The sequence below is a fragment of the Rousettus aegyptiacus genome, unplaced genomic scaffold (genome assembly GCF_014176215.1).
Source record: "Rousettus aegyptiacus isolate mRouAeg1 unplaced genomic scaffold, mRouAeg1.p scaffold_m13_p_17, whole genome shotgun sequence".
In the NCBI taxonomy this organism is placed as follows: Eukaryota; Metazoa; Chordata; class Mammalia; order Chiroptera; family Pteropodidae; genus Rousettus; species Rousettus aegyptiacus.
The window spans coordinates 27650675-27663946 of NW_023416292.1; the positions used below are offsets into that span (position 1 = coordinate 27650675).

The 13272-nt window shown below is 38.9% G+C and overlaps 1 protein-coding gene across 2 annotated transcripts; it reads left to right on the plus strand.

The window, feature by feature from the left end:
* Positions 1–86: 86 nt before the first annotated feature.
* ANP32E (acidic nuclear phosphoprotein 32 family member E) lies at positions 87–12261 on the plus strand. 2 transcript variants are annotated; one of them, XM_036234946.1, is made up of 7 exons: positions 87–491; positions 3328–3477; positions 4321–4443; positions 5200–5365; positions 6443–6666; positions 9321–9375; positions 9901–12261. In XM_036234946.1, the coding sequence occupies exons 1-7, from the start codon at positions 438–440 to the stop codon at positions 9969–9971; spliced, it is 843 nt and encodes a 280-aa protein (XP_036090839.1). In that variant the 5' UTR covers positions 87–437; the 3' UTR covers positions 9972–12261. The 2 variants fall into 2 exon arrangements, with proteins under 2 accessions (XP_036090839.1, XP_036090840.1); XM_036234947.1 differs by lacking the exons at positions 5200–5365; positions 9321–9375; positions 9901–12261 and having other exon boundaries at positions 96–491; positions 6443–6598.
* Positions 12262–13272: the final 1011 nt, after the last annotated feature.

Genomic DNA, 13272 nt, shown 5'->3' on the forward strand with positions numbered 1-13272 from the left:
TAGACATTTGTGCTGTCCAATAGGATAGCGCGATGCTCAAGTATTAACCAATACGTTCGGGAGGTGGGTGGAGTGTAGGCCAGGGGGTTGGCGGTGCCGTGTCATGGAGGCTCAGTCTCGGAGCAGCCATTGAAGGGGAAGGAACTGCGGGTGTATGTGTGTATGTGTGTGTGTGTGTGTGAGTGCGCGCGCGTGTGTGTGAGTGCGCGCGCGAGTGTGTGGACAAGGAGGTGGGGGCAGTCGAGTTAGAGTCCCAACTCCTTGGACTCCATTTGCTATTCTCTTCTTTCTCCCCCACACCTATCTGGTGGTGGTGGGCGTTTATATTTGCGTTTCTTTTCATTCATTTCCATATCTTTTACCATTCGAGGGTTGGGGGTAGTGGGAAAGGCAGGACAGGGTTAGGGAGGAGAGCAGCAGAAAAGCAGGAGGAGGACATGGAGATGAAGAAGAGGATTAACCTGGAGTTAAGGAACCGAGCGCCGGAGGAGGTGAGATGACTCAGCCCCCTCCCCTTCCCCACCAGCCCTGGACTTGGGGGGGTCGGGTTTCGGGGGGCCCGGGTGGGTGCGGAGGGAGGGGTAAGGAATTCACCCCTACCTGGGGTCAGGATCGCGGGGGATGTTTCCCTTGAAGTTTTAAATCATTAAGACCTTTTACTTAAAATGGCGAAGGGCTGAAGTTTCTAGGGGCGTTTTTGTGTGTGCATGGGGGCTTGGGCCCCGTTAGCCTCTCTCCGAACCAGGTACCCTGGCCTCGTGGGGGCGAGAAGAGGACTGTTGGGGCCCCTCGGCTCCCCAAGTTCCTCCTCTGGGGGCCGGCGGCGTGGGCGCGACCCCCCGCCCCACTCGCCCCCGCCGCAGCCACCGTCGCCCGAGAAGTTAGTCCAACTTTTCTTCAGCGCTGCCAACTCTCTGTTTTTCGGGGTGGGGGGCGCCCCGGCCTCGAGGCCCCTGGGCGCCCGGCGACGTCGCGCCGGGCGTGGGCTGGGGTCGCCCGCGGGGTCGGCGACCACCCGCCGGCGGCGGCGCCCGTGGCCCGGGGAGCCGCGCGCGCCGCCGGCCGCCGGGCGGAATCTGGGTCAGCGGCCGGCTGTCCGGCCGCCGCTGGCTTCTGGGACCCATCGCCGTCATCGGGGGTGGGGAGGGGACTCGAGGCGTAATCCCCTTCGTACACCCCCCGGACCCCCCCGCCGTGTAACGAGATTCGGCGCGTCGTGGTGGCCGCAACTCCGAATCCGATCCCTGGAGACGGCTTCACACAACTCAACAAATGGGTCGTAGTAGTTTTGTGCTTTCAAGATGGGCTCGGCGAGACTCAATGATGCGCGCTCGCCGCTGTCGCCTTAGTTAAAGAGACGGGGTTGGGAGGGGCCACGTGAGGCGGGGTCGCGGTCAACTTTTCGGGGGTCGGGCGGGAGGTGTTTCCGCCTCCTTTCCGAGGGCGCCTCCTCGGCTTCACCCAGCCCTTCCCCCCGGGGCGGAGGCTCCGGGCGAAGGCGGGCTGGGAGGCGACCCCGTTTTCCTTTGGGGAGTCCCCGCCCCGTGTGGGGTTTCCCGTCCGTCAGAGCGGCAGGTCTGCAGAGATGGGGCCGGTGACCAGCGAGGAACCTCACGCCTGCGATCGCGGGGGGCAGCGTCTAGCGCCTTGCTAATTGCAGCCTGAGTTAGACTCGGGACTCGGGATCTCAGGGGTATCATTTTAACTCGGGGCGGAGGCGGCGCCTGTGCACACCAGCATCGGGGACGACTGGGGTCTGCCCGGCGGGCCGCGGCGGCGTGCACAGTGCGAACCCGAGATCTTCGTGTACTTAAAAAAAAAAAAAAAAAAAAAAGATCATTTCCCTGAAATTGGCAGGGGCAGGGAGGCGGTAGCTGTCGCTGTCATCCCAGAGAGAACTTCAAGTTTTCCGGGGCCTGCTTGCTCTTCATGGGTTTCAGAAAAAAATCAAACTGAACAAGCTGTCTGTCAGGAGCCCACATTTAGAGTGCTTTTTCATGTCTTCAGTTGGAAAGCGGACCCCCCACCCCACCCGCGCCGCCCATCTGTTATCTACCCTATCGCAGTAATTTCCTTGCCTGCTTTGGGGAGGGCCTGCCATTTTGCATCCTCTCCTTCCTCCCCTGTGGTGTAATAACGGTCTCTTGTATTTGCATAGCTCTTTACAGTGTACAAAGCACTTTCCGTGTTTGTTATTTACTTTCCTCCTTGACAGACTTGTAAGGTGGATTGTATTCTAGAATCCGAATTAGCGGAGTCCCAGGGCCTGCAGTTATTTACTCAAGTGGAAGAACTGGTTTTCTGACACCAAATCTAGGGGCACTCTCTCCTCTACTCACTAGACTGACTAGGAGTCCGAAGACTTAGAGTGAAGGGACAGCTCTGCCACACACAAGCTGTGACACTAAGCAAGTCATTCTCACCTTCAGAGGCCTTGGTTTCCTTATCTCTAAACGGATCATAGTGCCTTCTCTGCTCATGGAAGTAATTATGTCAAAGTCGTTTACACATAGAGAAGATGACATTCATTGTTACTTTTTAGCCCTCAAAATGCTTCAGACATATTTTTGCATTGGGAATGGAGAGCCAGGGGCTCCTGCTTGCCCCTTAAGTCCATTTAGGCCCACACCAGAAAGTTCTTTTTTACCACTCTGACATAATAGAGGATCCAGCCTCCTCCTAAGAATGGGGAAAAGTCCACAAAAATGCTACCAGGATGGCAGAGAGAAATAATGTTTGTCAAGGGTGTATTTTTCTGGGTGATATTGTTTGGCCTCGATATTAGGACAAATGACATCCGAAAGCTGGGTTGCCTCAGAAGGAGCTTTCTACTATTTCTTCCTGAAGGGTAGCAAGATATTTTCGAGTTATGGTGGCATTTATCAACCACAGATAAGGTGGAGTAAACTGAAAACAAACAAACAAAACAAAACCCTGAATAAAACAGTTTCCTCTCCCTACTGTTTTAGGGCAGCTCACTTGCATTCCCAATAGCCTATGGGTCCCCTCACTCCATAGATGTCCACCCTGATGTTGAGAGTCATCCTCATCAGGGTCAGAAACAAGTTTCACAGGGACCCTTTTCAAAGTTTTGTTTTTTATAGATGAGTGATTTGAAGCAGACATTAAACTTCTTAGTCTAAGTTTAAATTTAAAAGGTTAACTTATAATGATGATTTCAGACCATATTTCATTTTGGGGGCAGAATGAAAAGGGTCTGTGTAAGGGGATTAGTGGTTTCAATGTTCGCGTTTTCAGAGTGTCAGGGCCCAGGTCTTTTGCTAAACAGACTGCGAACTAAAGAATCGTGTATTTTCTCTCTCACAGGTGACAGAGTTAGTCCTTGATAATTGCCTGTGTGTCAATGGGGAAATCGAGGGCCTGAACGATACTTTTAAAAAACTAGAGTTTCTGAGTATGGCTAATGTGGAACTAAGTTCACTGGCCCGGCTGCCCAGCTTAAATAAACTTCGAAAGGTAAGTTGACAGTAGGTGGGAAAGCATCACGGTTTTGATATCAAAGGGCTGTTATTTCTAGTTTTGGGCCAAATAGAATGACCATTCTGCCTTTTAATTAGAAGGTTCTAAGTTTCTAAAGGTAAATAAAAGGCTTATGTAGGATTTTGGAATCAGCTCTAATATTGCTTTCAGAAATTTAAATTTAATAATGAAATTGCTTTATGGTATGAATTTAGATTTAACAGCTACCGAATGCTTTTCTCTAAAACGTATAATCCAACTATTACACAACTGGAACCAAACCTGGGTTAAGAGACCATTATACGGATAATCCCTGACTTATGATGGTTGGCCTCATGATTTTTCCACTTTGCGGTGGTGGAAAGCCATATATACATTTAGTAGAAACCGTACTTCGAATTTTGAATTTCGATCTGTGTCTGGGCTAGTCAGTGATGTAATCCCAAGGGAAAACATCCGATACTCTACAGTGTATTCGCTGTGTGAGGTGATTTTGCCCAACTGGAGGCTAACGTAAGTGTTGTGAGCACGTGTGAGGTGGGCCAGGCCAAGCTGCGATGTTTAGTACCTTAGGTGTGTTAATTGCATTTTCAATCTATAATATTTTCATCTTACGATGAGTTTATTGGGACGTAACCCCAGTATAAGTCAAGGAACATCCATATAGGGGTTTTAATACATTATTTGACAGTTGGTGGAATTTGGAAATGAATGACCTGTGATAGTCTCTTGAAGCCAGAGAGAATGACAGTCATTTTGCTTCTTGAAATTGATATATTTTTAAAATCTTTGATCTAAGCCTTCCCCATTCTTGGTTTTATCCTCATATTGAATATATAGTTGGAACTCAGTGACAATATAATTTCTGGAGGCTTGGAAGTCCTGGCAGAGAAATGTCCAAATCTCACCTACCTCAATCTGAGTGGAAACAAAATCAAAGATCTCAGTACAGTAGAAGCTCTGGTAAGTGGAAAGATTTGTCTCTGGACTTGCTTTTTTTTGGTTGAATTTTCTGAGATTTCCTTATTTTATCCTATTAATTTCTATTTCGGTCTTTTGAAACATCTGAATTTCTTATATGTTGTGATCTAGATGGTTATTGCTTTCTTTTCCTTTGGAGTAAAACATTCAGATGAAATTTTAAATTGGTAAGAAATTTATTGTATCATCAACTTCAGGAGTGGAATATCTGGTTTGAAAAGTTCTAGTATTTTCTTAAATTCTGTTCCTTTCCCTTCCTTCTTGATTGGTTTTTTTTTTCTGAGCAATTTCATTATTTGCTCCTTTGTTACCTAGTATCAGGGAAGGAAAAGGAGATGAAGTGAAACTGAAAATTGTTGCTCTGATTTTTAAAAAGCTTGGGAAGAGGTTGAAATTGTTGAAAGTAAGCTTGACTGTGGATTTAAACTAAACATGTTATTTTTGTTGCCTATTTATGCACAAATTCAGTAACAAAATCTATTGTGTGCCTGCCATAAGTAAAGCACTAAGCCAGGTGCTGGAGACATAGTTGTGAATAAAACACAGTTCCTCCTCCTGGAGTTTCTGTGCCAGGGCCTCGTTAAGGGAATGACTCTGCTTGATGTAATAATCTTCCATCATAAAATTCTAAAAATTCAAAAATCATTCAAGTATGTATATTCTGGTTCATGAATTAAAAAGAAATAACTTGATATTTTAAAGCTCGAATGTAAGTTTTAACTTTTTTTACTTTTCCAGCAAAATCTTAAAAATTTGAAAAGTCTCGACTTGTTTAACTGTGAGATCACAAACCTGGAAGATTATAGAGAGAGTATTTTTGAACTGCTGCAGCAAATCACATACTTAGATGGATTTGATCAGGATGATAACGAAGCACCAGACTCGGAAGAGGAGGATGATGAGGGTAATCATTCTTAATACTCATAAACGTGTCGCAATTATAACCTCTGCTCTGGCCACGCAAATTAGATTGGGCATGGATATTTAGGCGTAGAAAAAAAGATGTTAGTAAGACAAGAAAAATTTAAAAACTTACAGTTCTAGTTCTGTATTTCTTTCAGATTTTTGATAGCTTTGGGAGAATTTAATATCAAGCTTCATGAAATTTTATATCTGTATAAACTTGTATGACCACCACCCATATAAGTAGCAGCATTTCTTTATTTTTTGTTTACTTTGCAACTTTTAAAATAGTACTTAAAAAAATTCATCAAAGTATTATCTATAATAGCCACAAAGTAGAAACAACCCAAGTGTCCATCAGTGGATAAAAGGATAAACAAAATGTGACATATCCATATAATGGAACATAATTCAGCCATAAAAATGAATGAAGTTCTGATACATGCTATAGCACGAGTGAACCCTGGAAAACATTCTACTGAGTTAAAAGACACAAAAGGCGTGTGACTCTATTTACATGAAATGTCCAGAGTAGGCAGATTCATAGAGACAGAAAGTAGATTAGTGGTTGCCAGGGCTGAGGGAGGGAGATTGGTGAGGGACTGCTGATATATTTGAGTTTCTTTGGAGGGTGATGGAAATGTTCTAGAATTAGATGGTGAATATACATTTTTGAGTGAATGGGTAATTAATAGATCAGATGACAAAGTAACTGTTATTAGTAGTAATGGGATACTTTGTTACCATCATTAGAAAAGAATTTGATGGATAGACAATGTTTTAAAGTAATGGAATGATGAACAAGCAGGTTTTAAAGTGTTCACAAAGTAAAACAAACTTGAGTTTGTTTGAATAACATCTATACTTTGGAAAAATTTCACAGTTTAGAAACCATATTTCTCAAATAGAAAATATAGATGTCATAAAAGGGACATGCTTAAAAATAAAATCACCCTGAGATACTTCCCACCCATTGGCTTAAGAGATCGAAGTGATTGGGGCAACGGTTAAAAGGATCAACAGATCATAAAGAAACACTTGCCCAGCCATTTGCTCATCTTTTAAAATATTTTTAAAGATGGAGATGAAGATGATGAAGATGAAGAGGAAGATGAAGCTGGTCCACCTGAAGGATTTGAGGAAGAGGAGGAAGAGGAAGAGGATGATGATGATGAAGACGAAGCGGGCTCAGATCTGGGAGAGGGAGAAGAGGAAGTGGGCCTCTCCTACTTAATGAAAGAAGAAATCCAGGTGAACAGACCCTTCTTACATGCACTGAAAATGAACTGTTTAGGCACAGAGTTAAGTACTATGAAAAGTACATTGTGTAGGAATCTGAGTTATTGCTAACTTAATGGGGTGCATGTATCTGTCTTGTTTTTTTTCCTCACTGCGTCCCCAGTTCATGCTATATCCAGTAGTCATAGACACCTATTGATTTTGCCTCTCAGATGTCTCTCAGATCCAGGGACATGGTCTGGTGGCAATGTTTTACAAATGTTCCTGAGCTTTTCTGCACATGTAAAACTGAGGTTATACCAACTCCATAGTATCGTTTTAAGGGTTTAACAAAGTCCCTTCTGGTTGCTGGCACACTGTAGGCACTCAGGAAAGTCTCACCCCTGAAGATTTCTTGCTTTGCGTCTGTAGTGGCCTTCTCAGCGCCCTCCCTGGCAGCGTTACCACTTAGCTGTATCCTTTGTGGTGCTGCCTGCGCAGTCTGACTGTGAACGTGATCATCTCACTCACCAGCTTGGGGCCGTTTAATGCTTCCCTGTTGCCATCAAGACATACAAGGTCCTTTATTCTCCGGCTTTATCTCTCCCTACGCCAAGTTAACATATATGTATCCTTGTATGACTTCCACCCAATTACGCCTTGTGAACTTTTATGTTTAAAAAGTCAACTCTGGAGTTGTCTCATTGTCGAAGCTCTCTATAATTGTCATACAGTCACTTCTTTATCTGTTACCTTCAAACTTAAATTAGACTTCTGTTACCTGTAGGCACTTTTATAAATACGTATTTATTGGGCCAGATGGCCTTCTGGGAGCAGGCCAGTCGCCTTTGTAGCTCAGCGTCTGGCACATTGACTGGGCCACAGTGGGCTCATGGGAAATGTCACATGACTTGAACAAATGATCTTTAGCTCCCGAGAGTTACCTTTAGATAAATTATTTTCTCCTAATGTAAAATTATTGTTTTGTTTTCAAAAATCATAATATAATTTTTTATTATTAAAAAATAACATCTCTTATTTAGACTGAAAATTGTTAGTCTTCTCATCTGTTTCCCTAATAACTTTTACATTGGGTAGATAGGTGATATCACTGATTAATGATCATTTTTCTCTGATATCATTTTAAATATAAAGCTTGTATGGGAAAAAATATGACTCAAACTTGTTTGGGGCTGTAGTGAGTTAGGATGCAGAATAGAACTTTAAGTATTTTAAGTACTTATAGAGAAGGGTAACCTGTTCCATTTATATCAACATACAACTTGAATATTTTTCTCCTAAATTTTTATTTATTTGCTAAAATAAGGGACTTAGTTATTTTGCCTTTGGCTTTTTACTTTCTATGCTAATAATTCTTCTTAAGTCTAAGTAGTACTAAGTAATTGAAAAATGACCTTCAGCCAACTGCAAATGTTTATGTTTATCGTTCCATCGAATATTAGAAAATATTTACTAAAGATGACATGGTCACTTATAGAGCAAAAATCCCTAAGATAATAACATACAACATTAAGTCAGTGTAGTACCCAGGTAGCAGAGTACTATTTCAGGCATTATGAAATTATTTCGGGCATTACGAAATAATTTGAATGTATAAAATGAAATCTCGTTTTTAGAAACTAAGAACCAGCAGAAGTTTCAGAAGCTATTGAGATTTAAAAAGAAATTAGAAGGAAATAGAAATGGTATTCGGTTAGCTATTCTTCGTCCAAGTCTTATTTCTATTTCAGCTGCTCTTCAGAGGTAAGGAATTAATATGTACAAAGGACTTTGTAGGTATAGTACAGTTCATGAAAAATAGGGAAGGAGGCTTTAGAAGAGTTGGGAATTATGATGCTCTTAAGTACAAATGAGGAAACATTTTTCAATTAGGAAAAGGTGGGAGTCTTTAAGAGCAAGTCTCTGGTAGTCTAACAGATCATATTTAAAAAAAAAAAAAAAGAGGCTCAAAAACATGAACTAACTAATCTATTTTGTTTCAAACAAAATCCAGACAAGTAATTCGCTTTTAGACTTGGGATTTCCTAAATTATCAAGGAATGAATAAATGTGATTAGTATCCCAAGTCTTTTTTAAAAAATTATAAATATTTAAATTTCCACATTTATCTTTCCTCGCAGATTTAAGATATTTAAAGTGATTTTTTTCCTCTCTCTCTTTTTCTTTCCTTTCCTCCTTTACTTTCCCTTCCCCTCCTCTCCCCTCTCCTTCACTCCTGTCTCTTCTCCCCTCTTCTCCGCCTTTCTTTTCTTCTTCAGTTTAAGGCTGTGGGTTCTCCTGATTTTTATTGTGGTTCCTTTTTGTACCGTTTGCTACCCCGCCTATTCCTCCTGTTCCCTGTAGCTTCGTGGTGTTCTGGCATGGAATGCTTTACAGTGTTTGCTGTTAGCTAAATGCTGGTAAATTAGGTTCTCTTAAGTATTACTAGACACAAATGGGGCTGTGGATACTGTGGAAAGGGTGGGTTGTCCAAGTTTTTCCTAACTACTTAGCAGTTCTTTATATTTCCCAATTAAAGTATTTTTAAGGAGCAATAAACTTATTTTCATAAAGAAACTAGATTTAGTTGGGTTTTTGAAAAGGACATATATAAGTTAGGTTATTAAAACATGGGATAAGCATAGTTTTTTTTTTGTTCTTGTTGGGTTGTATTATTAAACAGTGGAAAATCTGTATCATGGCTTATTTATTCTCAAATTAAATATTTGAATTTCAAGGATGAAGAAGATGATGATGACTACGTTGAAGAAGGGGAAGAAGAAGAAGAAGAGGGTGAGTTATATTAACTATGAAAATGAAGGGTCATTTTCCCAGGGTATTCATTAAGTCCATTAAAAAAAAAAAAAAACAGCTCATAACATTTATTTTCAAAATAGGAAAGAAGAGATAATGGATCTTTGAGCTCAATTTATCATTTTTTCAGGGTCTTTCATTTTAGAGAGGGTAAAGCCTTCTCTATCAGAGGACAGTTGAATTCCAGATAATGATTGCCCTTTTTAGATTTGCTCTCTGGTACTCTTTATCTAAGTCTTTCAAAATAAATTTTAAAATTTACTAATAATTCAGTTAATGTCAACTCTTAGTTTCTGGATCTGTACTTTGTGATTTGGCCACAAGGGTGCATAGCAAGGTGTCATTATTTATGGATTTCTAAGTCTGTTCAACATACTGAAATTGAAAGAATTTCAGAGAGGAAACATTTTTTGTCATTAACTTTCACTAAGATAGAGTCAAACTTTGTAAATTAACAGATGTTTATTTGTTAAAATTAAGTATTTTATACTTTTACTCTTTCAGAAGAAGAAGGTCTTCGAGGGGAAAAGAGGAAACGAGATGCTGAAGATGATGGAGAGGAAGAAGATGACTAGATCATTCTGAAACCAGATTCCCTATTTCCTGGGTGTGCAATAGAGTGGTCACATCTTCTTTGTTTCTTCATGTACAATAGCTATCCCTACAGAAGATAATGTGTAACTTTTTATAGGAAAAGTGTGGTTTTACTATTTTTGCCTTATCATTCCAAATAAGATTTACTAGTCTGTTAATGATCATATTGTATGTAGAGAAAAATTTCTCATTGACTTCCCCATTGTGAAACTCCATAGCAGTTTATTTAGAATCTTAATTTTTCTAATACAAGCTCACTGTATTAGTCATTTTAGCCCATAATTAAAACATAATCGCTTTTACACAGGTGTAGTATGGCGCATTTTATTCATAAGGTTTTAAAGTTATTTATGAATTAACCGAAATAACAGTCAGCTGGAATATGAAATGAAAATAGTCTCTTGAATGATAAGTTTGTCAGTTTTTTAGTGGTGACCCAAAGATCTTTAGTTTGAAGGCAGTGGCTTCTTCTTCTTTTTTTTTTTTTTTTTTTTTTGGCTAAGGATTTTTGAGTGCTTATCACATGAGTAGCTTGGAAAAGAGGAGCAGAATAGTAAAGGTTCTGGCCATTAGGTTTCTGAAACTTTTAAGCTGGTTGATTAATAAGGTTTTATTTTTGAAGGAAAAAATGCTTATAGTAAGTTTAGAGACTTGCAGGTGAGCCCTTTGTTCTTCAAGCTGAAGATCATGACATGCTGACGGTTGTTCATTTTTTGTTTTAAATATGCATTTTTCATTTTCCTCTCAGCAATCCTTTTATGATCACTTTCCTTTCTTGTTTCATTCTCCTCCCTCTATCTCAAAAAAAAGTTGGGAAACTTATGGATACCCAGGAAAACCTTTAGTCTTATACCTCAACCACCTTTTTTAGACTTATCTCAGTTTTAAAGAAGCTAAGTCGAAGAAACTGAGTATTTTCTGAGATATGAATATTATCAATACAGTTTTATGTAACAGACTCTGCTTATTGTAAATCTTCCTTGGTTGACAAGATGTATAGACTGTATTAGTAGGACGAAGATAGAAAAGAAGCAGAGCGTCTTTTTCTGTAACTGCTGTAACAAAGTTTTTGAAAGCAGCAATAGTGTTCCTTAAAAGTCAGAGCAATTGCTTGTTAATAATTAATGAGACATTCAAGTCAAAATTTTAAGTTAGCTTCCCAAATGATTTAGATACCACTCTGCAAAGAACCCTTAATTATTCCTCATTTTATGGCATTACCAGATATAGCTTTCAATTGGACTATATTGGGCAGTCAGAGAAATATTTGAAACTAAATCCATATTAAAATTAAGACTTGTTTTCAAGTGGATGTCCATTAAAAATAGAAAAATATTTGGGATAAGTATGAGTGTGTGTTTCCTTATATGGCTACTAAATATAATATGAGAAGACAAGTCCATCTCCATTTTTGTTGTAGAGGCTCCATGTTCTAGGCAATTGCTTTTTTAATCTTGGCTCTAAATTTTTTTCCCATTTTGTTTTGAATATTTGTGTTTCTTAAATTAGTGTCGGCAAATTAATTGAAGTTCACTTCTACACTTTGAACATATTTAAATTACTGAGTATAGTAATTTTTTAGTTTAAAATGTATGCCTTGGGTTTTAAAGTGAAAATTAGGAAGTTATTTATGGGTAAACTAAAATTGCACAACCGTCATAAAACTCTTGGGAGAAGTTTAGTGGGGATGGGGTGGGGTGGGGTGGGATTGCAGTCTCCAAAAGGCTAATACTTTATTCCATTTTGAAAATTGAAATGCCCCTGTTTTGGTCATGAAGAATTCTTGTCACATAGTATGCCAGATTATAAAATACTTATTTTTAAAATTAAATCTATATATTGACTTTCTTATCAATCATCTTATTGTGCAATCAAAATTAGAGTTCTTTGGTTTGAAAACACACGTAGAACCTCCAAAAAACTTTTTAAGACTTATTTAGTTTTGTGGGTGGTATTTTCATGCAAATAAGTAAGGGTGGGTTTTATATTTTGTAGAAGTTTTTGGTCCTATTTTAATGCTCTTTGTATGGCAGTATGTATATAGTGTGTTAAAATCCTCAAAACTCTCCTTAAAAACTTTGAAGTTAATACTTTTGTGCAACTGTGTTTTGAATAAAGCCATGACAGTGTTAAAAACAAACAAAAAAAAATGCAGTACTCCTGATTATTCTTTTATTGTTTGTTTCCTGTTTTTTTTTTTTTTCTGTGACTGCTGTAACTTAAAGTTTTTGAAACCGAATTGCTTCAAATAAATTGAAGATTTGTTGTTAATGATTAGTTTCAGTGTATGACATTCACTTTTTGAACACCACCATTAGGGGGTCTGAAGGTCTTTTTATTTTTTTTGTGAAGACCTTTTTAAAAACAGAAATGGCGTGAAAATTAACTCATTTAAACACTTGGATGTGATATGAGACATTACAATTTTAAAAAGTTTAACTCATTATCTGCCTATTTAACTTTTTCTAAGAAGCAGAAAAATTCTGGATTTCCTTAATTTTCCTTTTAGAGTTGCAAATCAAGCTAACACTTTTTGTATTTTGAAGTAATTATTACCTTTAATTAAAGTAACATCTGTAGTCAACTAAAGTGATTATAAACCTATTGTACATCAATAGTTTTCTAAAATTAGTCCAGAGTTTTTATGCTGTGTTTATCTTCAGAATTCTTAGATAATGTAAATACAAACAGACATAATTCTTGCATGTTTACCTTGAGTAAATCAAACGAACCAAAAAATATCTTTTTGTGCTCTCATTTTGGTTTTCTCGTGATAAATGGTTTTTTAAATGTTTCATTTATAGATAACTCTGGAAAGTATTTTAGCAAGTCAAGGCACAAGTATGTTAAGTAATGTTTTTGTGGTCGCTTTACAGTTTAATATTGAAAAGGTATTTTAATTGGGGAACTGTTCTGAGATGGAAAATATTGAAATATATTTCAACTATAGGAATTGTTTATTGAAATTAATAGGGTGTTTTTTGTGTTACATCTTTAAAAAATTCAAAGCCTTTCCCCTCTTGGTTCAAGACGGTAGAACTACACTAAAAGGTTTTGGTGGAGGTGTTAATGAAGTAATTCTATGAGAGACTAATTCAAAAACACTTTAAGCATGGTTATTCTTTGTTCTATATTTTAAAGAGAGGCTTTGGAACATATGACATTTATCCTAGTTGCTGAAAATTTCCTTTTTGTTGTTCCTAGAACTGAATGCAATGATTTTCTGCAGCTGTTGCTTAATAATAGCATTCTACTACTGCATTCCTTTTTCATGTACTAATC

Bases quoted from the DNA above. Each gene is read 5' to 3' on its own strand.
- ANP32E (XM_036234946.1), top strand. From the start codon at position 438: ATGGAGATGAAGAAGAGGATTAACCTGGAGTTAAGGAACCGAGCGCCG. The intron at 4,444-5,199 runs GTAAGTGGAAAG...TTACTTTTCCAG, and splicing joins TCAGTACAGTAGAAGCTCTG to CAAAATCTTAAAAATTTGAA. The intron at 9,376-9,900 runs GTGAGTTATATT...TTACTCTTTCAG, and splicing joins GGAAGAAGAAGAAGAAGAGG to AAGAAGAAGGTCTTCGAGGG.